This window comes from Papio anubis, chromosome 10 (assembly GCF_008728515.1).
Source record: "Papio anubis isolate 15944 chromosome 10, Panubis1.0, whole genome shotgun sequence".
Classification (NCBI taxonomy): Eukaryota; Metazoa; Chordata; class Mammalia; order Primates; family Cercopithecidae; genus Papio; species Papio anubis.
The window spans coordinates 65269706-65293780 of NC_044985.1; the positions used below are offsets into that span (position 1 = coordinate 65269706).

General features: G+C 36.4%; 1 protein-coding gene across 4 annotated transcripts in view; it reads right to left on the reverse strand.

Annotated features, from left to right (window-relative positions):
• Positions 1 to 24075, reverse strand: part of CERKL (ceramide kinase like) — a 127680-nt gene that overhangs the window by 57090 nt on the left and 46515 nt on the right. For all 4 annotated transcript variants that reach the window (XR_002516183.2, XM_003907681.4, XM_021923762.2 and 1 more), the window contains exon 2: positions 16984 to 17226. Coding sequence is in view for 3 of the 4 variants with exons in the window: in XM_003907681.4 (XP_003907730.2) it covers positions 16984 to 17226 (243 nt within the window). In the remaining variant the exon portion in view is untranslated. The remainder of the gene's footprint in view (positions 1 to 16983; positions 17227 to 24075) is intronic.

The window sequence follows — 24075 nt, forward strand, 5'->3', positions numbered from 1 at the left end:
TTACATATACAGATGAAAATAATTTTAATGCTGTAAATCAAAGTAAAAACAAAGCCATGTAACTTCTAAATTTACATGCAGCCCAGCAATGTAAACTTATCTCTATTTCTAATAGCTAAAACTGATTGAACAGTAATTAGTAGAAAGAATCACCTGCTGCCGGAATAATCACCTCAATACTTCAGAATTTAAATGATAAAAGAGCTAAGGCTATTTAAATAGACAGTAAGAGAACAGTGAAGAAAGAAAGAAGAAAAATTCAGCCAAACGTGTCATCCATATATCTTTATCATTTTTTATCCTGATATAATGAATTTTTACTCATTTTAGAAGATGCTATAGAGTAGAACTATTTAACTATATCACTTTTCCTAATTAAAAATCCAGACTGAAAAGAGATAAATGTAACTGACTTTAGGAATTTATTTTCCCTATTCTACATAGAAGTCAACCACAAAATTGGTTAAAATAATTAGCATTTAAATACAATTAACCTCATAAAAAATCCAGTTCAAGTGAGATAATTGTACATTTAATCCTTCATGAACTAGAAAATTATAAAAATATTAGAGAATACTTTTACGAATATGTTTTACCTTAATGATTTTATCAGTTAAAAAGCTTTTTCAAAGTATCCTTTCTGGATCATATGTAAGTAATTAGGTATGGCTTTTTAGAAAAATTTTTAGTTATTTGCAGGGCCTCCAAAGAAATACATTTTAGCATTCTAAGAACATATGTTCCATTATAAAGAGTAGTGAAAAGACTGGTGTAGTATATGTTGAAGACCAATTAGAGAGTTTAAAATTTTTAATTGAAAATAAACTATATATTTATCATGTACATCATGTTGTTTTGAAATATATATACCTTGTGAAATGGCTAAATTGAGCCAATGTACATATGCATTATCTCACATACTTATCATTTTGTGGTATGAACAGAAAATCTACTCTTAACAATTTTCAAGTATACTTTAACTATAGTCACCATGGTATCCAATAGACCTCTTGAATTTCTTCCTTCTATCTAATGGAAATCATGTATCCTGTGACCAACATCTCCTTGATCCCTCAGCCTATCACATACCCCTGGTCACTACCATTCTATTCTATTTCCATTAGTTCAACTTTTTAAAATTCCACATATAAGAAAAATCATGTTATTTTTCTTTTGGTGCCTGGCTTATTACACTCAGCTAACAACCTCCAGGTTCAACTGTGTTGTGGCAAATGACAGGATTTCCTTCTCTTCAAAGGCTGAATGATATCCCATTGTGAATACACACCACATTTTCTTTATCACTGATATATACTTAGATTGATTCCTTATCTTGGCTATTGGGAATAATGCTGCAATAATCATTAAAATACAGATCTCTTCAATATACTGATTTCATTTCCTTTGGATATATTCCCAGTAGTAGAATTGCTGGATCATATGGTAGTTCTACTTTTAACTGTTTCAGGAACCTCCATTCTCTTTTCCATCATGGCTATACTAATTTACACTGCCACTAACAGTGTGCTAGAGTTCTTTTTCTCCACACCCCACCAATACTTATCTTTTGTCTTTCTGATAACAGCCAGTCTAACAAGTGTGAGGTGACATCCCATTGTGGTTTTAATTTGCATTTCCCTGATGGTTAGTGATGTTGAGCATTTTTCCATGTTGTTCATTGGTATGTCTTCTTTAGAGAAATGTCTATTCAGACCCTTCACTCATTTTTTATTCATGTTATTTGTTTTCTTGCTGTTGAGCTGTTGCAGTTCTTTATATACCTTGGATATTAACCCTCTGTCAGATGTGTGACTTAGAAGTAATTTCTCCCATTCCATAGGTTGCCTCTTCACTCAGCTGTTTCCTTTGCTGTGCAGAGCTTTTGGGTTTGATGAAATCCGACGTACCTATTTTTGCTTTTGTTGCCTGTTCTTTTAAGTTTACATCTTAAAAATGATTGCCAGATTTAAATATAAATATTTCTATTTGTGTATCCTTTCTTCCATGTTAAGAACTGGGGCTCCCAACAACAAGGCATCTGCCCATTTGCCCAATCGTATGATGTATAAAAACCAGTTTCAGAAAAGTGGCAGCCAGACAACTAAGAAAAATAAACTTGCTGAAATGAGTTCAAGATTTATTGGCCACTCTTTTCTTGGCCCCCTAGACTGAACGTATATATTTCTTTTTCACTTCTTTTTTTTTTTTTTTTTTTTTTTTTTTTTTGAGACGGAGTCTCGCTCTGTCGCCCAGGCTGGAGTGCAGTGGCCGGATCTCCGCTCACTGCAAGCTCCGCCTCCCGGGTTTACGCCATTCTCCTGCCTCAGCCTCCCGAGAAGTTGGGAGTACAGGCGCCCACCACCTTGCCCAGCTAGTTTTTTGTATTTTTTAGTAGAGACGGGGTTTCACCATGTTAGCCAGGGTGGTCTCGATCTCCTGACCTCGTGATCCGCCCGTCTCCGTCTCCCAAAGTACTGGGATTACAGGCTTGAGCCACCGCGCCCTGCCCGAAAGTATATATTTCAAGTATTGTGTTCAAAAGTTACTTGGGTTAGCTTTTTCCACTTTTCGTATATTGCCAGACCAATGGCTTGAGGTATTCAATGGCATGAAGCTTTCCACCTGTGTTCTCTTTCTAGGAAGAAGGAATACACAAATAGAAATATTTATATTTAAGTCTTTAATTCATTTTGTTCCAGTCTATCTGGGACAAAGATGGACTTTTTAGCAACTTTTTTTTTGAACAACTGGATAACAACTATTTGGAAAAAGATAGGATCAATACCTTCTGCCATACACAAAATAAACTCCAAATGGACTAGAGATCTAAAATTCAACTATACAAGTACTAGAAGAAAACATGGGCGAATATCTACAAGTTGAGTGTAAAGAAAGTCTTACTAAAATGCAAAAGCCAGAGGCAATAACGAAAAAGTGTGTAAATTTAACTCCATAAAAGGTATGTATGTATTTAGAGAAATGGTCTCACTCTGTTGCCTAGGCTGGAGTGCAATGGCACCATCACTGCTCATTGTAGCCTTGACCTCCCCAGGCTCATATGACCCGCCTGAGTAACTGGGACTACTGGTGTATGCTACCACACCCAGCTAATTTTTGGGGGTTTTTTTAGAGATGGGGTTTTCCCATGTTGCCCAGGCTGGTCTCCAGTTCCTTGGCTCAAATGATCCACCCACCTCGACCTCCCAAAGTGCTGAGATTATAGGGATGAGCCACTGCACCTGGCCCATAATGGTTTTGTTTATATATTTATTGAATTTTGAGACAGAGTCTCACTCTGTTGCCCACTCTGGAGTGTAGTGGCATGATCTTGACTCATTGCAACCTCCACCCGCTGGGGTCAAGTGATTCTCATGCCTCAGCCTCCTGAGTAGCTGGGATTACAAGCATGTGCCACCAAGTCCAGCTAATTTTTTTCTATTTTTAGTAGAGACAGGGTTTCATTGTGTTGGTCAAGCTAGTCTCGAACTCCTGGCCTTAAATGATCTGCCCACCTCAGCTTTTCAAAGTGCTGGAATTACAGGTGTGAGCCACTGCACCTGGGCCCATAAAAGGTTTTAATTAAAAACTTTGCATGAAAAAAAATCGTTATAAGAGAAAAATTATATATTGGGAGAAAAATATGTGTGACATATCAAATAAAACAGCTAATATTCCTGAAATATAAAGAACTTGTAAGAATTGAGGAGGAAAAAGACCAGAAGTATTATGGAATATGGGAAAATAATATGAAAGACAACTCACAAGATATTAAGAATAGCCCTGAGACTAGCTGAACATGAAAAGATGCTCAACTTTAATGTAAATTAAAACTATATTGATATACCATTGTTTACCCATCACATTGGAAAAATTCTAAAACATAAAAGTACATAAAACATACAATCTGTTGGTGAGGCTTTGAAGAAATGGACACTTTTATACATTGCTGGTAAATATAAAAAAAAATGTTATAAACCCCATGGAAAGGAATTTATCAATATCTAACAAAACTACACATGTGCTTAACCTTTAACCTAGAAATCCTCATCTAGAAATTTACCAAGATACAATACGCACAAAGTTTTCTGCAGCATTATTAGTAATTGCAGATACTAGAAACAGTCAAAATGTCCACACATGGGGGAGTAAATAAAATACGGTACAGACAACACAATGAAGTCTTATGCAGCTATTAAAAAATATAAGGAAGCTCTCTGTAACATGATATGGAGTGATTTCCAGTATACACTGTTAAGTTTAAAAGGAAAGTGGCAAAGTATATACTGCATGTTACCTTTTGTGTAAAAAAATAAATAAAAATTTTAAAAACATACATATATATGGTAACTTTTCAAAAAGGAGTATAAGATAAACCAGAAACCAGTGCGTACCTATAAGGGGTAAGAGAGATGAGGTGAAAATGACACAGGAAGGAGTGTTTTCCTCTTTTGGGGACATGTTAATGTCCTACATATTAAATATATATAATGAAATTAATGAAATAGAAAAAAACAAACTGAATATGGAAACTAAGCCAACTGTATTTCAAGTAAATATTACTATTATGAAAGGTGGAAAAAGCTAACCCAAGTAACTTTTGAGCACAATACTTGAAATACATACTTTCAGTCTAGGGGGCCAAAAGAAGAGCTGCCAATAAATCTTGAACTCATTTCAGCAAGTTTATTTTTCTTAGTGGTTTGGCTGCCACTTTTCTGAAACTAGTTTTTATACATCATACGATTGGGCAAATGGGCAGATGCCTTGTTGTTGGGAGCCCCAGTTCTTAATATGGAAGAAAGGATACACAAAGAGAAAGGAGGGACTCGGGGAAGAACCTTGTAGGATTGGACAGATCCTGGCAAGATCAATATAAACTCATGATTTCTAATAAATATGTCCTAACTCCGTCGGCTGCAAGAGTCTACAAGTTATGACCTCCTAATCACTAGGAGTATATTCAGCTCCCAGATCTTGGTTTCCCAGTACTGTTTCCCACCAAAAGGAACCAGAGTTTCTTAGAGAAATGGCTGATTCCTGGGCCGGAACAAAGAAGGTGTGAGATAAACCTAGAATATTCTCTTGTGCCAAAAAGTGAGGAAATGTTGCCAAATTGATGGAAACAGGTTGAAAACCCACATTAGAGAGTTTTAAGGAGCTTCTTAAAATGTTTCACCTCTATACCTCAAAGGAAACTCAATTTCAACTTGCGTAAAGGGAAGACTTATCTTTCTCCCTCCCTACACCTTCTCCTTTATTTCAGTTCCAAGCACTTACATCCACCAGTACAAGAAATTTGAATCATCTTTCTCTTTCTCTCTCTTGACTTAGCTGATGTAATGTTATAAACATTTTAAATTTTTCTCTCATCTCCTGGGTCTGACAACTCTAAAATTGCCAGATCAATTTCAACTGTTACTTACAGACATGTTACCAACATGAGAATGGTATCAACTGTATAATTAATATGAGCAAAGCATATTGTTTTAACTAAAAGCCAAATATAGAATATTTTGGAACCAGCCCTCAAACATATAGAACACAGATTACATAAGTATTAACTGTAAAATATTTTATTGGCACCTATCACTTTTTGAGTGTTTATATATTTGATGCCTAGTTACATATACAACCAAGGTAGGCGTCATAAGGATAGCACAATCTGAATGGCATATCAAAGACAGCAACTAATAAACTTCACTGGATTTAAAATTAGATTCTCTTTGCAGCAACACTACAAGCTATTGAGTATGCCTCCTAACTTTTCAAGTGTCAGGAGAGCATGGTGGGTTAAGAACATGGACAGTGGGGACAGACTGCCTGGGTTTGAATCCCAATTCCACAACTTCATAGCTGCGCGACCTTATCTGTAAAATGTAATAATAGTTTCTTGTCTCAGGGATGTTGTGAAAATTAACATCTGTTGGTAATGTGAAACACAGCACATTCCATGACACACCAAGAAATCATGATGATGATGGTGATAATGATGAATTCTATTAGTATAATGCCACTCTCTCTCACCCTCTCTTCTGGAAAGACAATGCTTAATCTTGGTCTCAAAGGGCTAAAGAGTTTGGGGCTATGGATTCTATAGAAGCTCAACACATAGCTGGAGAGCTATACAATAATAGTAAGAGTTACCCTTTATTGAGTACCTGCTGCTTTGCATACATTACATATTTAAGCAACATTGGCATTATCAACTTCACTTTACAGATAGGAGACCATAGAAGACATAAAGATCCCAAGTAAGTGGTAAAGCCAGGAACCAAACTCAGCTTATCCATATAAAAATTCTATCAGTCACAATGACTGATTGATTAATCTGAATGATGTATTTTCCATTCAAGTATAAGGAGATAAATAGAGGACCCATCCATGCTATCTAGTGTGATCATCCTTCCCACCTATCTGGTGGGACAAGGATAAGTAAGTCACCTCATTTCTGACAGATTTACTAATATCTGTGGTAAACAGTTTAAAGAGCTTCAAAATAAACATTTGTGGAGTTAGGACGTGAAAGTCTTTTGATTCTGTATGTACTACAAAATGAAATTTTTTATTTTTGATAAGATAGACAATTCAGAAGTATATAAATAATTACATTATTTCCTTTTGGAAAAAAAAAAAAAAAAACTAAAACACCACTGGTAAAAGTTGGGCATTAGACTGTCTGGAGCCTACCTATTCTGCTCCGAACTTTGAGAATAGGAAAGTTCTGTTCCCTTAGGTTTCAAAGGACCCTCTCTTTTGCCGATATCAAGGGTTCACAACTAGATGGCTTTCCTTGCTAACCAAATTTATCAGTTTCTCATCTACAAATCCTTCAACCTGCATAGCCCATTGATGGACTCCTTTCCAGTGTTATGACATTTTTAATATACTTGACAATAATATACTTAGTCCCAAATATACAGCATAGTCAGTTATACCCTGCCTTTCAAGAAAACACTACTGTAACCAAAAAAAAAAAAAAAAAAACACACACACACCAGTGTGTTTTAGAATTAGAATACCTGGATAGGAATCTTGTTCTACCGCTTTCTTAGCACTCGATCCAAAGCAACTCAACCAATCTCTCAGAGTTCTGATTCCTTAGCCATCTGTGAGGATTAAAAAATATTGACCACAATAAAAGTGTTGTGATAAGGACTAAATGAGTTGGTTTATAACAGAAGCAACTAGAATAATCCCTACCACATAACAGGTAAGCAGTATACTCAGTTCACTTCACCAACATTTACTGAGCTAGGCACTGTGCCAAGTGTTAGAAATTAAAAAAAAAAAAGTATTGAACACTTATATGTGAAACTCTGTTTCAAGTACTTAATAATCTCTGTGCTAAGAAGAGTTACAGTCTTCTTACAGTAAAAGTATACCCTTTGTGAGCCCACAATTAGCATTAAGTGATGATATTTTCTATCAGAGTATCAGCAGTGCCAGGAACATATAAAAGAGTAAGTGCCTGGTTTGCTCAGGTACAGTTAGTTTTGCAGAGGATCACCTGGTTTGTATCAGACCTTGAACTTCAAACTAGGTTTCGCTGGGCAAACAAGAGATGAGGGGCATTCTAGACAGAGGGAAGTCCCTAGCTCTGTCACTTAATTAGCAAGTGAGAAGGCACTGACATACAAGAGAACACAGCTTGGCATTAGATGCTATGAAGGGCCCAGGAACCTGACCACACACACAGGCTTCACTTTTGCCTATTTCTGCTCTTTCCATTGAAAAAATAACAAAGGTGTGAAACTAGTAAAAACAGAAAATGAACATTTTTCAAAATATATAATTTTACACCAAATGTATTTTTTCAAAAAATATAGTTAAAAAAAAAAAGGTGCCTTTGCTTTAAAGATGATAGACAAGGAGAAAGAAATGGTTGATTTGAAAACTATTACCAGAATGCTTCAGCATACAGCCACTGCAAATATCCAACTACCTGCCTCAAACAACAAATATATTCATACACAATTATAATAAAATTCCTGGAGTAACATATAATATCTGTATAAATACCACACAATTTTATTATCATTAATGATAGTCTAATGAATGCTAAAGGGCTTAACGATTTGTTGCCTAATTTAAAATATTATGTATTTCCTATTTATTCATACTGTGAGAGTAGAACTTCATTACTTTTTATACCATTTATTATCAGTGAAAAAAGTTATTAAGTGACAATCCATTATACTCTCATCTAAGGATTGAGTCAATGTTTTATCTAATTCTGTAGATTTACAGAATTTGTGTTTTGCTTAGGAAATCCTGCTAAACATAAAGTCTGGTAATCTGTCACAAATCAGTGTATTTATATGTGTTTTTAAAATTCCTTTAGGTTAACAAAAAGAAATGTCTGCCTTTTTTTTTTTTTTTTTTCATAGTGCACACCCAATTCAGGCCAAGGCATTTGAGAAATCTCAATAATAGTGACAGTCATGAGGAAACTTTTTTAAATATTGAGAAATTATTAACGCTGACCCTAAAGGTTGCCTACTTCAAGAGTTTGGAGTTCTGAATCATTATGTTTAGAAAAGAACACTAGAGAGGGACAATTTTCAAACAAGATGATATGGATACTTTCTAATAGGTGTCTGAAGTCCTTGTTTTTACAGTAGAGTCTAAATCTTCTATAAATCTAAATATGGTAAATAAAGTATACTTAATAGGTATTGTAGAGTAACTGATGACCTGCTGGAATGACACATCAGTTAAGGGTTCCTGCTCCAGATTCAGACAGGTACAGATTTGTTCCCAGCTCCCTCTACCACCTACCAGTTGTTTAACCTTGTTAACTGATTTTTACATTATTTAAGCCTTAGTTTTTTCATTTATAAACTAAGAGATGATTTTTGATAATAATAAAATTCACTTAATTATACTATTTTCTAAGTCATGCATTGTTTTCATTCTTCAAACCTCACAGCAAAACTCATAATTTTATTTCCCTTCTTACATGAAAACATATGTGTAGTTCTTGATGCTATTATAATGAAGATTTAATGAGATAATTCATAAAAGTTGCTAGCAAAAAAAGGGTACATACTAAATGCTTAATAAACGTCAGCTATTATCATTAGGATTTAAATTTTATAATAATGACTTCAGTAAAGGAAGAAATGTTAACTTATTTAACAGCATGAAAACTTAATTCAACATTTTACTGAAAATATTTAGAGAATCTTCAATTAGCATTTTGAATATAATCACATAATAAGATCTGACAAAGTTTATTTAAATTGTTTTCCCAAAGAAGTTTTGTTATACAAAGTACAGTGAAAAGGGCCTCTTCCTAGCAAAAGAATTTGAAATAGAAATAAGATAACAATGAATGTACTTCTTAACTCCTGTTCTCAGGATACTCTGTCAATGACTAAAGCAGAAATACACTTTTCTTGTATAAGACACCAATTACTTGTTTTTAGTATAATTATGACCAATTACATATAAAAATGTATCCCTCCCTTAGAATAAAAATGCCACCAGGGCCCGTGAGAAGCCCTGGGGAAGACTGTCTGATGTTACTTATCCCAAGTATAAATAGAATGAATCATTTCTGAAGAGCTAATTGCTTTCAGCTGAAAGGGTAGAGGTTATGAGCTAGGGCTGTTGATGGACAAAGAGAAACACTGCAGGAACCTTTGCCATGTCTGTCAACATTTTCCAAGGATCCCATAAACCAGTCATACAGTAAAACTCTTGGAAAATAAGTGAGAACTTTACATGAATCAGGAATGGGTATTGGTTAACTTTTAACAATATTTAATAAGAATATAGCATGTTCTGTCACCTATAATTAATCCCTGGAAAGCTTTCTTTGGTTAAGTGTGGCATTCAGGGTTCTACATAAGTTCATTCAATCAAACTGCGCTGCTGAGATCTTGGCTATCCATGGTTCTTGGTCCTGGCAACATATTAGAATCCCTGGAGAGACTTTTAAAGAAAGCCCGTGCCTGGAACCCACTCAGACCTGTTTTATCAGAACCTCTCAATCCTCAGACTCAGGAATAAGTCCTAAGAAGGATGAAATTCTAAGAAGTGATATTCATGTGTACATATGTCATAACATAAATGCTATCCTTTTTTGATAGCACCCTATTTATGTTTTCAATTTCTCTTTTTTTGATCATTTTTAACATACTTATGTGACATTCTCTGCTTGCTTTATTATGTGGAGGTCTTGGCAGTCTAATGATAGTTTGTTATGTCTGCAGACTCCTACAATGAATTTTTCCCACCACTACTTACAAGAGTAGAAAGGGTTCAAAGGTCAAACTAACATGCTCTCGGTCCAAGATAAATAGTAGTTTTTCCTATTCTTTTATTAAGCAAATTTTACATAATAACTATGTTTTCATACATTTATATTTTCAGTTACAATTTTGATAAAATTAGGAGTTTGGTTTAAAAAGATTTTCTTTTCTTAACAATCCTTTGAAGAGTTAAACAGTGTCACTAGTTTTTCAGAATTTAATACAAACTAGTTTTTTTCTTTTTCTTTTTTCTAACATGGCTGACCACAGACCTTGGATGCCAATTCTTCTTAGAAAGAAGATCAAAGTTACTGTCAAATGGACAAGTTTCTAATGGAAAACTGGGGAAAGAGAGCCAGGACCTTCTGGAGTGCCCATGGGAAGAAGCTGGGGTGCAGAAAGGAAAAGCAGCTAGAGTCTGGCAGAGATCAACCCCCAAAGAACTCAGGGCCCCACCCTTATGACCCAGGGCAATGTTATTGGTGGCAATTTGGGAATTTCCCAGGGATAGAGAACTGGGTGGCCAGCTCCTGCAGGTGTTCCCATACTCCCCTCAGACCCAAACTGAGATGGTGGTCACCATATTGCTTGTGCACCAGTCGTGGGCCTCTGCTCTGCCCAGGGATTCTCCACCCTTGAATCTCTGTAGCACCAGATCCCCTGCAAACAAACCCCATAACCTGTTCTGACTTTGGAAAGCCCAGGGTGCAAGTTCCCAGGGTGCTGTGGAACCTCTGAAGATCTAACCCCCAGTGTAGGTCACCTATAAGGGAGAGGGGCACAACTTGCCAAAACCTCTTTGGGACAAAGGAAAGGTGGGCACAGTGCCAATCGCTAAAGGGGGCAACACCATGTCAAGGAATGGATACGGAGAAGGGGTCATCTCTGGCAATACCCTCCCACCCCATACACTGTTGAAGATGCAGCAGTGGTTCTTCCCATTGGGAGCCAGCACAGGTACTTGAAGAAAGAGTTTTTCATGTTTTTCAAGATGGCTCCACCCCTGCTGAAAGTGAGCCAATGCTACTTAGGCTTACATAAAGGGTGGGGCCCAACTCCCCATCCCTACACAGAGCAGCAGCGTCCCAGCAATGGAGGACATACGAGTCATGGAGTTGCTTGCCTAGACTGGGGGAAGAGGCTCTGCCCCAAGACCATTTTGGTGGTTGTCTTCAGAGGGGCATATGCATAACCTACAGCCACGCTACAGCTAGGAACCAAAGGATAAAATCTTTATGAACTGAAGGTCATGAGCCCTGTGATGGGGTATGATAGAAAAGCAGATCACTTTCCTGCCAGCACTGGATAAGGAGCTAGTGCACCTCCCCCTGCCCCCCAACCAGTGACCCCAAAGGCCTCAGCACAATCTCTTCCTGCCACTCCCCTGTCAGGACAGGTGCTTCTACTGGACATCAGCCTAACTGAGGGCAAGCTGGCTCTTATTTTTTAAGTGCCACCTACTGTATTGCAGCCTGCACTGTACTATCAAATAAAAAGCCCACTACCAGAAAGGCTTAGTGCTACTCCACAAAATAAGCTTCCTGAGACTTCTGCACCCTCAGCCCCACATGGGGCTATGTGGATATTGGATATGTGTGTCAGCTCATATATCCAATACATTGCTACAACAAGCAGCATCTAAGAAAGCTACCACACCCACGGAATCCATAAAGAGCCTTGGCCCCTTGAAAGCACCCAGAAACAAAGTCGAATGATCACACACAACATACACCATAGTCATACTTTCAAGGAAAAAAAAAAAAACGTTTGAGTCCTGTCCAACCAATAGGAAATTCAAAAATAAGAAGCAACAGCTCCCTTAGATGAGAAGGAATCAGCCCAAGAACTCCAACACTACAAAAAAAAGTGTCTTCATACCTCTAAAGAATTACACTAGCTCTATAGCAATGGACCCTAACCAATTGAAAACTTTGAAATGACAGATTAAAAAAACAAAATATGTACTGCAAGGAAACTCAGTGAGATCCAAGAGAAATTTAAAATCCATCTCAAATAAACCAGAAAACAGTGCAGGATATGAAACATGAGATAGCCATATTAATATAAAACCAAATAGAACTTTTGGAATTGAAAAACTCACTAAAGGGAACATCAAAATACACTTGGAAGCAGGCCAGGCATGGTGACTCACACCTTTAATCACAGCACTTTGGGAGGCCAAGGTGGGTGAATCACCTGAGTTCAGGAGTTCGAGACGAGCCCAGATGACATGGCAAAACCTCGTCTCTACTAAAAATACAAAAATTAGCCAAATGTGGTGGCATGCACCTGTAATCCCAGCTACTCCAGAAGGTGAGGCAGGAGAATCACTTGAACCCAGGAAGCAGAGATTGCAGTGAGTCGAGACCATGCCACTGCACTCCAGCCTGGGCAACAGAGTGAGACTCCATCTCAAAAAAAAAAAAAAAACAAAGACAAAAAACAACAACATTTTGAAGCTTTAATAATAAACTACACCAAGCAGAAGACAAGATTTCAGAGCTTGAATACCAGCCTTTTAAATTAACCCAGTTAGACAAAAAGAAAGAATCTGAAAAATGAGCAAAGCCTTTGAGAAATACGGGATTATGTAAAGCAACCAAACCTATGACTTATTGGTATTCTTGATGGAGAAGAAGAAGAAGTAAGAAAATTGGAAAACATATTTGAGGCAATAATTCAGGAAAACTTCCCTAATCTTGCTAGAGAGGTTGACATCCAGATGCAAGAAATTCAGAAAACACCTGCAAGATACAAGATGACCATCCCCAAGGAATATAGGCCATCAGACTATGCAAGGTCAACACCAAAGAAAAAATCTGAAAGGCATCTAAAGAAAAGGGCCAAATTACCTACAAAGCAAATCCCATCAGACTAATAGATGACTTCTCAGCAGAAACCTTATAAGCAAGAGAGATCAGGGGCCTATTTTTAGCCTCCTTAAAGAAAAAAAAAAAAGCCAGCCAAGAATTTCATAATCTGCCAAACTAAGCTCCATAAATGAAGGAGAAATAGAGTCTTTCCCAGGCAAGCAAACACTAAGGGAATTTGTCACCACCACACCTGCCATACAAGAAATACTCAAAGGAGTTCTAAACATGGAAACCAAAAAACAATACTTGCTACCATATAAGCACACAAAAATACAAAGTTCAGATATCTTATAGAGCAATTATGCAATTGAGACTAGAAAGCAACTACGTAACAATACTCAAATATCAAATGTATAGGAACAAAACCTCAAATATCAATATTAACCTAGAACATAAATGGCCTAAATGCTCCACTTAAAGGACCCAGAGAGGCAAATTAGATTTTTTAAATGACCCAACCTTCTGCTGAATTCAAGAGACTTATCTCACATGTAATGACAACCACAGGCTCAAAGTGAAGGGATGCAGAAAGATCTAGCATGCAAATAGAAAATTTAAACAGAACAGATGTTGCTACACTTGTATGAGAAGAAACAGACATTAAACCAACATCAAAAACAGACAAAGGAGGGCATTATATAATGATAAAGGGTTCAATTCAACCAGAAAATGTAACTATCCTACATAAATATGCACTCAATGTTGGAGCACCCAGGTTCATAAAACAAATACTACTAGACCTACAGAAAAAGATAGCAATACAAGAATAGTGGGGGACTTCAACACCCCACTGACAGCACTAGACAGATCACCACAGCAGAAAACTAACAAAGGTATACTCTGGACTTAAATCAGGCTCTTGACCAAATGGACCTGACAGACATCTGCAGAATATTCCACCCAACAACACAGAATATACATTTTTCACATCTGTACATGGAACATTCTCTAAAATTGACCACATAGTCGTAAGTCATGTCTCAATAAGATAAAAAAAATCAAAATCATATCAAGCATCTTCTGAGGTCATAATGAAATAAAATTAGAAATGAAGAACAAGACGAATTCTCAAAACTACACAGATACATGTAAACTAAACAACTTGCACCTAAATTTTGAATAAACAAAATTAATGCATAAATCAAAAAAAATTGAAACATGAAAACTGAAACACAACATACCAAAACCCCTGGGATAGGCACTTTAATGAATACCAGAACTACATGGACCTGTAATTGAAAGAAGATTCTTAAAGAAAAAACTTCTTGAGATATTAATTTTAAAAGAGAAGTGCCAGCCAGGTGTGGTAGCTAATGCCTGTAATACCAGCACTTTGGAAGGCCGAGGTGGGCAGATTGTCTGAGCTCAGGAGTTCAAGACCCTCCTGGCCAACATGGCGAAGCCCCATCTTTACCAAATACAAAAATCAGCCAGGTGTAGTGGCAGGTGCCTGTAATCCTAGCTACTCAGGAGGCTGAGGCAGACAGAATTGCTCAAACCCAGGAGACGGAGGTTTCAGTGAGCCAAGATCATGCCACTGCCCTCAAGCCAGGGTGACAGAGTGAGACTCCGTCTCAAAAAAAAATTAAAAATGTTTTAAACAGTTTAAAAAGTGCCAGTGTAACACAAGAATTGGTAGAGAGCTTTGGAGCCTCAACCATTCATTTGTGTCTGATGAAGATAGCCAAGAACCGTCTTTGTGGGGAGTAGGATAAGGAGTTGGCATCTCCTATAGGCCTCCCTGAGTCCATTTTGGTATAGAGATGGAGCAGTAATGTATCAATCAGTCTTGGTTAGGTTTCTTCACTCTCATTAGAGGATTTTAACAGTTTGTATGAGTTGATTTTAAAAGTCAATCTATTTGCTTTTAATCAGCAAAATCACTCTGTACTCCAAGATCAGGCCAGAGAATGACTCCCTAAGGGCCTCCAGCTCTTATGAAAATCAAAGTTTCGAAAAGTAACATTTTCAGAGGATGGTAGACTAAAGGATATGTAGTTTATTCATCTCTGTAATTTGTCTAGATTTTAACCCTAGATCGAACCAAAACATCACTCATTAAGCTGAATAAATATTTGGACAGTGTTCTTTGTTGTTGTTGTTTTTGACAAGTCCCTCTACTCCTATAAAATTGCTTTTACTGAATTGAGCTTTGTTGTGATGTCCTCTGCTTCTTACTTTCTCTTGGTTTTATGACTAAGATATATTGAGGAAGTTACCTCAGCCTAGCCCTTCATAAGCCCCATGGGAGAAGAGTTCCTCAGACCTTAAGTTTAAGAAAGAGCTTTGACTCTCTAATTAAATGACATATTCTTATTTTATAGACAAGACCATGCAAGTTTTATGTATATCTGGTCATGTTAATAAATTTACTTCCACTGAAATTATTTTCATTTTTATTTTTACTTTTTAAATCACTTGACATAAATTTGAAATAACACTGTAAAGGATTCACTATTAAAGTGTTTTTATTTAATTATACATATTCTCTATGTTTCCAGAGAGATCAACTCAACTACAGCCTCTGTGGGTTCTTGCCTTCTTGAAATAATCAAGTCATCTTGGAAGTCCCAAAGAGGGTAGCAGGGAAGCATGAGCCACTCAGTAAGAGGGTCTTCCAATTTTAACGTAATGTCACGTCAGCTCATCTCCCATGAGCAGAACTTTATTGGCTGGCTGCCTTTGATCAACTTGGGTTCTCATGGTTTTCTTGATCAATGATGCTGGAACTGGAAATTTCTAACATCGCTCTGTGACTGCTCTTTGTCTAGCATCCATTTCTATCTTGTGCCATCTAACCCTAAACTGTGCCATCAACTATACAAGTTGCCTCTACTCTGATCTGATAGATGTGGCAAACAAGAAGAAATGAGTTAACAGAAAAACAAGCAAGATTCATAAATCTCAGACCAAAAAAAAATCAATCCTAAGATCATATTTTAACTAGATTACTTTTAGAAATCCAAATTGCATTATATTTGTACTTAGGAATTGCATATTTGTACTTATGAATTTTATTTAGTATGCAAAATATGAAAATGTCATTTAGAAATTTCATATACACTGAATTCATTAAGAGATATATCCTAATAAACATGTTCTCTTTTCTCTGGAAATTAACCTTTAGAAAAAGCTACTGTGAAACAGGTAATTCTCAATTACCAGAGTATAAAGCATGGCCTCTTAAGATTATTCAAAAAATTCTTATTTTCAGGCCACAGAGTACATTACACACTTGCCATCAATGTATGAGTGGAAGGAGAATACATTCTTATATAGTTCAAAAGAGACATTAATAGAAAAATAAATATGCTTTTAAAAACAACTCTTAGGTGAACTAAATTATTTATTTCATTTCAGATTATTGAAGCTTCTTCATGAAAACAGTCATTCAAGAGTTACTCCCTAATTCATTCTATGAAGTCAGTATTACCCTGATGCCAAAGTCAAACAGTATAGAAAAACTACAGAACAATATGTTTTATGAATATTGATGCACACATCCTCAACAAAATATTAACAAACCAAATTCAATCGCATCTTTAAAAGATTATACACCATGGCCATGCAGGAGTTATTCCTGTAATGCAAGGATGGTTAAACATATGAAAATCAATTAATGTAAGATACCATATTAACAGGATGTAGGGGAAAATATGATTATCTCAATTAATGTAGAAAAAGTATTTGACAAATTTCAACACTTTCTCATGACAAAAACACACAGAAACTAGGAACAGAAGGAAACTACCTCAACATCACTAAAAGTTGTTTTTATTCAAAACATGTCTAGATTAATCACCTATATTAAGGAAACTGGGCTGATTTAAAAAATTCCCATAAGAAGTACTTACCTGCCAATATTTTCTTGAACTGCCTAAACCATATGTCACAGTGGTCTTCACTTAAATTAATAAGATCAAGTGTAGAATTCTTTAGTTTATTTTGTTCCTTTTTCAAGCAGATGAAGAGTGTGATACCTAATAAAGTACCACTTCTCTGCTGTTTAACAGACCAACGCCGTTTCAGTTTCACAGAGAATATGTCTTTGAGTTCAATAAATTCTTCTTTACATAGCAAGTCATACTGAGAATCACCTGAAAAAAAAATTAAAATTTCCAGTTAAAACCATTGTGTCTCATAGAGGGGAACAACAGACACTGGGGCTTACCAGAAGGTAGAAAGTGGGTGAAGGGAGAGGATCAAGAAAAATAAATAATGGGTGCTAGGCTTAATACCTGGGTGATGAAATAATCTGTACAGCAAACCCTCATGACACAAATGTACCTATATAACAAACCTGCATATGTACTCCTGAACCTAAAAGTTAAAAAATAAAATTTTTTATTCATTTTATTTTGAATATTCATTTTATTTTGAAAGAAAAAATAATTGTGCCCGTATCTAACTAATAGTTAAAACCAAAAAAACTTTTCACTTGTAATTTTATGGATTGCCATTTATGCCAGTCCCTACATGAGAAGGAAAGGGGATGAAAACAAAAATGGGGTTTATTTTGTCAATAATCAGATTAAAAATAGAATGGAAGAGAGACCCTGCCACACAGGCCTACAACACTCAACATCCGAGGATAGTCAATGTATGAAGAATTCCAAGAACATAAACAAAGCGACATTTTAGTAACAAATTGGTTTCACACAAGGAGCTCTTTGGTACTAAGGATAAAGTAACGTAACAGAAAAAATAGAATTCACTAATAGAAGTGACTTCATGACAAATTGTTGAAGGCATCTTTAACAAAAAGGAAATATACATTCCCATTATAGTAACACATGCAAAGAGGAAGCAGAAGTACTTGCGAGTAGGAAACATTATAAACTCTGTCAATCAAGGAGGAGATAGCCCCCCGAATTTATCTGTAATCAGACTTAAAAAAAATAGTGGCATAAAATTTTCATGACTTATATTTAAACCATAGGTCAGAAAATAATTATTGTGGAAAAGACTATTTCAATTGACTCTCAAGGTAGAAGTGTCTTAGACATTAAAAAGACTTCCAAAACTTCTGCCTTGGCCAACATGGGGTAGTAAGAAACTAGTTTTACCTTTCACCTAAAACTGCAGAAGCACACAAGATATGTGAAATAGTAGTTTTCAGACACTGGACATCAGGTAACACAGGGCAGTGAAGCCGAAGAGGAGGAAAACAAAGTGAACCCTATGACTGCCCCAACCTATTGCCTGCAGAGAGTCTCCAGGTCACAGGGCAGATACGGGAATCCTGGGGGCCTCGTGGTCTCCCTGAGTTAAGGAGAATTGGGGGTTCAGGAAGACTAAGGGAATTAGAGTTCACTGAGCAATTTACTACAGAAGAGAAGCCTGAACCGTGAACACTGTAGATTTGCAGAGGTCCCCTTGAGACTTTAGCTGAAAGTATTGATCAGCAGATGTGTGAAGCCAGGTAAGAACTACTAGAAGAATTAACGGAACAATGCTTAGAGATGACACAGGTGTTCCTACCAGCTGAAGTGGAAAAACATGGAAATTCATATGATGTTATGGTAAGTATTTAGAAGAGTATTGGTCCTTAGTGAGCTGACTAAAGACTGCTGTGATTCCACCTAACAAAGCTTAAAAGCAAGCCTCTCAAAAGGATGTCACTTTTTCCAGGTAACTACATCCTAGAACAATGCCAAAAAAATATTTACAGAAATTAAAAAAAAAAAAAAACAAAAAAAAAAAACTTCAGCAATTCTGCACGGTAAAATTCACAGTATCACTCATCTAATCCAAAATCACTAGACATGCAAAGCAGCAGCAAACATATGAACCAAAATAGGAGAAAAAGTAATCAATAGAAACACATGCAGAAATGATTCGAGTGCTAAAAGTAACAGAAAGCAGAGACCCTCTCTCAGCTTTTTAGCCCTTGAAGTACAAACAATGTTATCCTCCGATTGGAGTGAGGATGTTCATATGCTCACTAAGAAGTTCCTTGTCTGCATTCTCAGGGGCATTTTTGGCCTCTCCCAACTATTCTGCAAGCTATAGTCTGATTGCTCACGAAGCATACACACCACTAAACAAAAGCAAATGGAAGGAATAGAAAAGAAAAGAAAGCAGAAATAAATAGAGAAGTCTAAAATAAGGAAGAGTGAGAAAGAAAGAGAGCAAAAGAGAAAAAGACATAAGGAAAAGCAAGACAGAGAGAAGGGGACACACAGAAGGGACTAGAGGAGGGGAGATGGGAAGACAGAGGAAAAGAAAGGAAGGAAAACAGGAAGAAAAAGGAAGGAAGGAAGGAAGAAAAAGGAAGAAAACGCGACGGCGACGGCGCGGCGCTGGGGCGGCGACGGCGACGGCGCGGCATCCGGCGGCGGCGTGATGGGCGTGAAAATTGAAAAAGAAGAAAATCAAAAAGTTGAATCAAAATAAAATGCGCACGGCATAAAAAGAAAAATAAAATAAGGCGGCATCATGATCCAGTCAAATTTGGCAATTTAATAATTATTCCTATTCCTATTCCTATAAGAAAAGAAAAGAAAAGAAAAAGAAGAAAGAAAAAGAAAAGAAAAAGAAGAAGAAGAAGAAAAGAAAAAGAAAGAAAAGAAAAAGAAAAAGAAAGAAAAGGAAAGAAAAGAAAAGGAAGGAAGGAAGGAAGAAAAAGAAAAAGAAGGAAAGAAAGAAGAAGAAGAAAAAGAAAAGAAAAGGAAAGAAAAGGAAAAGAAAAAGAAAGAAGGAAAAGGAAGGAAGAGAAGAGGAAAGGAAAAACATATCAAGAAAAACAACCTAAAAATGTAATAATCATGGGATAAATGCTCTCATAAAAGCCTAACAAGTCTTTAATTTCTGGAAAAAGCTCAAGATCAGATCTCTCCTAAGATATTCGAAATCCTGATATTGTCCACAACAATTTCATCGTCATCTTCACACAAATAATCTCTATCTTCTCCATCGATACTACCTAACCCAATCCATCGCTCTCTAGTGATTTCCCCCCATCAGTAAGACTGACTTTTCTCTAGAACAGCAGTTCCCAAACTCTTTAGTCTCAGGCCCTTCTGTGCACCCTTAAAGACTGAGGGCCACAAATAACTTTGGTTTATGTAAGTTATATCTATCTATTCTTACTGTATTCAAAATTAAAACCAAACATTTTTAAAGGACAAAAACGCAAAGCACAAAGCACACACTCCATTAGGGCAAGGCTATTACCACATATCCCATAGCCTCTGGAAAACTCCACCGTATCCTTGGAGAGAAGGCGAGTGAAAGACATTCTTAGCAATATTATAAAAACAGTTGTGACCTCACCAACCCTGAGAGCCCCTGGACCGCACTTTGAAAATGCTACTTTGTGTTAAAGTGTTATTTTACATTGTTTGTTCCTCTTGATCATATTATGAAGTTATAGCCTTTTACATATTCAACATTCCAATTAACTAAAATTCTTGTCTCTATTTTAATATCCATGCTTGTCATGGACTGAACTGTGAGAGTCCCTTCAATCTAACTCCTTTGTTATGAACTTAGATGTCTTTGAAAACAGCCTTTCTCTTATAAAAACAGTGTTTCAAGCCATCTGGATTCTCCAAGAAGTCCTGGTTCCTTTAAGGAAGAATATATTAGAAATGAAAAGCTGGAGAGTATGATATTATATGCAAAGGAAACCAAACTCAGTCACAGAAATCATTGGTGGTACACTTGCATCTGGTCAGCATATTACCGGTCATTTGCACCTGTTGAGCAAATAGGCTTATGGTCAGGGTCCCCAGAACGCTTGGGAGAGACCAGGGAAGTCTTGCACCCTTCCTCTACCCTCAAGAATGAAAGCAAGCAGGCTTACCAAAGGTCCTGAAAAATCCTCACCCAATGACGGACTACATGGAAAATACTGTCCTATGAGGTTGAAGGAAGCTTGTCTTCTACACAGGGGTGTTACTAGGTGTCTGCTTCACATGGGTGAATGCATACAGATAAGATGTATCTCTTACCCACCTAAAGAAACTTGTGGGCTTGGTTATATTTGTGGGTATTTTCCAAAAATCAGCTAGTCAAACGACAAAACTGAATATCTTTTCATTTCTTTTTCTTTCTTTAAGACACAGTCTTCTTATGTTTGCCCAGCCTAGAGTGGAGTAGTTATTGACAGATGTGATTGTTGTGCACTTACAGCCCTGAACTCCTGAGCTCAAGTGATCCTCCTGCCTCAGCCTCCCTAGTAACTGGGACTACAGGTGTGCATCATCACACCCAGCTCACTTTTTTTTTTTTTAAGAGTTGCCTCTACACATGCTTTGCCTTATTCTAAATGGTTGTCCATTTTATTCTTACCAAATTTTAAAGTCCTTCAAATAATCTTGAATTTAGTCCCTTATTATATACGTTGCAAATAACTTATTCTAGGCTAATTTTATAATACTAGTTATGCTCTTGTATCACATATAAATTTAGAGTCTCCTTTTATGTAGTCAAACCTAGAACAATAACAGCACAAAGGAAGGAAGCTGGGATTGGGGGTGGAGACAAATAGCCACTGAGGGAAAGAAAAAAAGGAAAGCAATGAAATAAACTTTCCAGTTTTCATTGAAGTCCTGTGCTTCAGTCTGAATTTAACATGTTTGTGCTTTACTTAACAATTCAATGACTATTCCAGTGTAAAGTATCTTGCAAATTGCAAATTTAAAGATACTAAACCAAGAGCCAACATCACGCTTACTGAAATCCAGAAGGATTTCCAAAAACAGGACAAGAATACCTATTATTACTCATACCATTCAATTATTGTAGGCATTCTAGTCAATACATAAGGAAAGTGAAACAAAAGACAGTAAATGATGGAGTTAAGGGGAAAGGAGGAGTGGAAACTGTAACTATTTAAAGGTGTTATAATTTTTTTTGTAAAATTCAAAATAATAAACTTAATGTGATTAGGCTTAATAAAAACATGCAGTGAGGAAGCTGGCTGCAAATATGTCTATACCCAAGAAGAAGGTATAATGGAGAGAAAAAAAATTCCCATATTATGTCTAGGAATAAACCTAGCAAAATGATTCTAGACTCATGTGGGATAAAGAGCCATTCAAAATCCACTGAGAGACAAAGGACTGAATAAGTGGACATACAACAAGTTCCAAGATTACATATTTTCCATGCCAGTATTCTCTTTATTAATAACTACTTATAATAGACCTTCGATCAAAATCTCAGTGGTATTTTTTGATGTAAGGAATGGATAAGGAATCTCATGAAATTATTTGAAAATTATCTTGTAATTATTACAGTAAGAAAATGTTTTAAAAGCAATGAGGGGGCCAGGTGCAGTGGCTCACACCTGTAATCCCAGCACTTTGGGAGGCCAAGAAGGGCAGACCACCTGAGATCAGAAGTTTGAGACCAGCCTGGCCACCATGGCAAAACCGTGTCTCTACCGAAAAAAAAAAAAAAAAAAATAGCCAGATGTAGTGGCACGCACCTGTAGTCCCAGGTACTCAAGAGGCTGAGGCAGGAGAATCCCTTGAACCCAGGAGGTGGAGGTTTCAGTGAACCAAGATCGTGCCACTGCACTCCAGCCTGGGTGACTGAGACTCCATCTCTAAATAAATAAATAAATAAATAAATAAAGTAATGAGGGGGAGTACATGCCCTATCAGATACATTTCGTAAAGCTATTACAATAAAAATATCTAGGAATAGAGAAATGAATAGATCAGGAAACAATTACACATTTAAAAGTTCACTGATGTGATAATGTTGGCATCTAAGCTCAGCTAGAAATAGCAAAGGATGATTTAGAACTGAGTAATCTTTTGTAAAGAAAAATAGGGCCCTATTTCATAATATACACCAATATTTGTAGATTAGAAATTTACATAACCATAAATAGAAAAACCCTAAGACACAAAGGAAGACAGAGATCAACATATTTAACGTTAAAATTATTTAATACCTAATAAAGACCTATAAAGTCCCAAAAACTCATAAAAAGTCATAAGCAAAGGCCAAATGGACAGAAATATTTGCAACATGACAGTTACATAATCTATTTAATCAAGAAAAACACTTTAATGGTAAAGTACATAAAAGACCCAAGCAGGCATTTCACAAAAGAAGAAATGCAAATTGACCAATGAACATATGAAAAAGTTCAATCTAATTAGTAATCAAAGAAATGCAAATTAAAACAACAAGATACCACTTTTTGCCTTTTAGATTGGCACAAGATCAAAAATAATGCTAAATGATGGTGCAACTAAAGGGAAGTAGCCCCAGTGCTGGTGGGAATGAAAAATGGTAATTGCTGGAGAACAAGTTGGGAATATGTATCAAAAGACTTTAAAATGTTAATTGCAGTAATATTTATAATAACAAAAATATCTGAAGCAATGTTCATGTTCTTCAATAAGAGAATGGTTGAATAAATCATAGTCATCTGCAGCTCATAAATGAGTGAAATCTCTGTATTCTGGTCTGGAAAGACATTCATGCTAAGAGGTATGAAAAAGTAGAATAAAAGCAAGTTACAAAGTAATCTGAGGGATCTGATCCTGCTTTTATTAAAGGAGATAGAAAGAAATCCCAGTGGAAAACACACAACAAATTTAACACTGGCTACCTATTAAATATGCAATATGAGGCATGAAATATGAGACTAATTTTTTCTTATGAAGCTCCATAATTTCCCTTTCCTGTAATCAGAATTATAATTATTTTTAATGTAGAAAAGGAAATTTCTTTAAAGTATACCTGGTTTAGATCCAGCAATTTACTTCCAGGAATTTACTCTAAGGGAATAAATATGCACAATTTAGCTAAAATAATACTTATCCAGGCCAGGCACGGTGGCTCACGGACTGTAATCCCAGCACTTTGGGAGGCTGAGGTGGGCGGATCACAAGGTCAAGAGTTTGAGACCAGCCTGACCAGCATGTTGAAACCCCATCTCTATTAAAAATACAAAAATGAGCCAGGTGTGATAGTGTGCA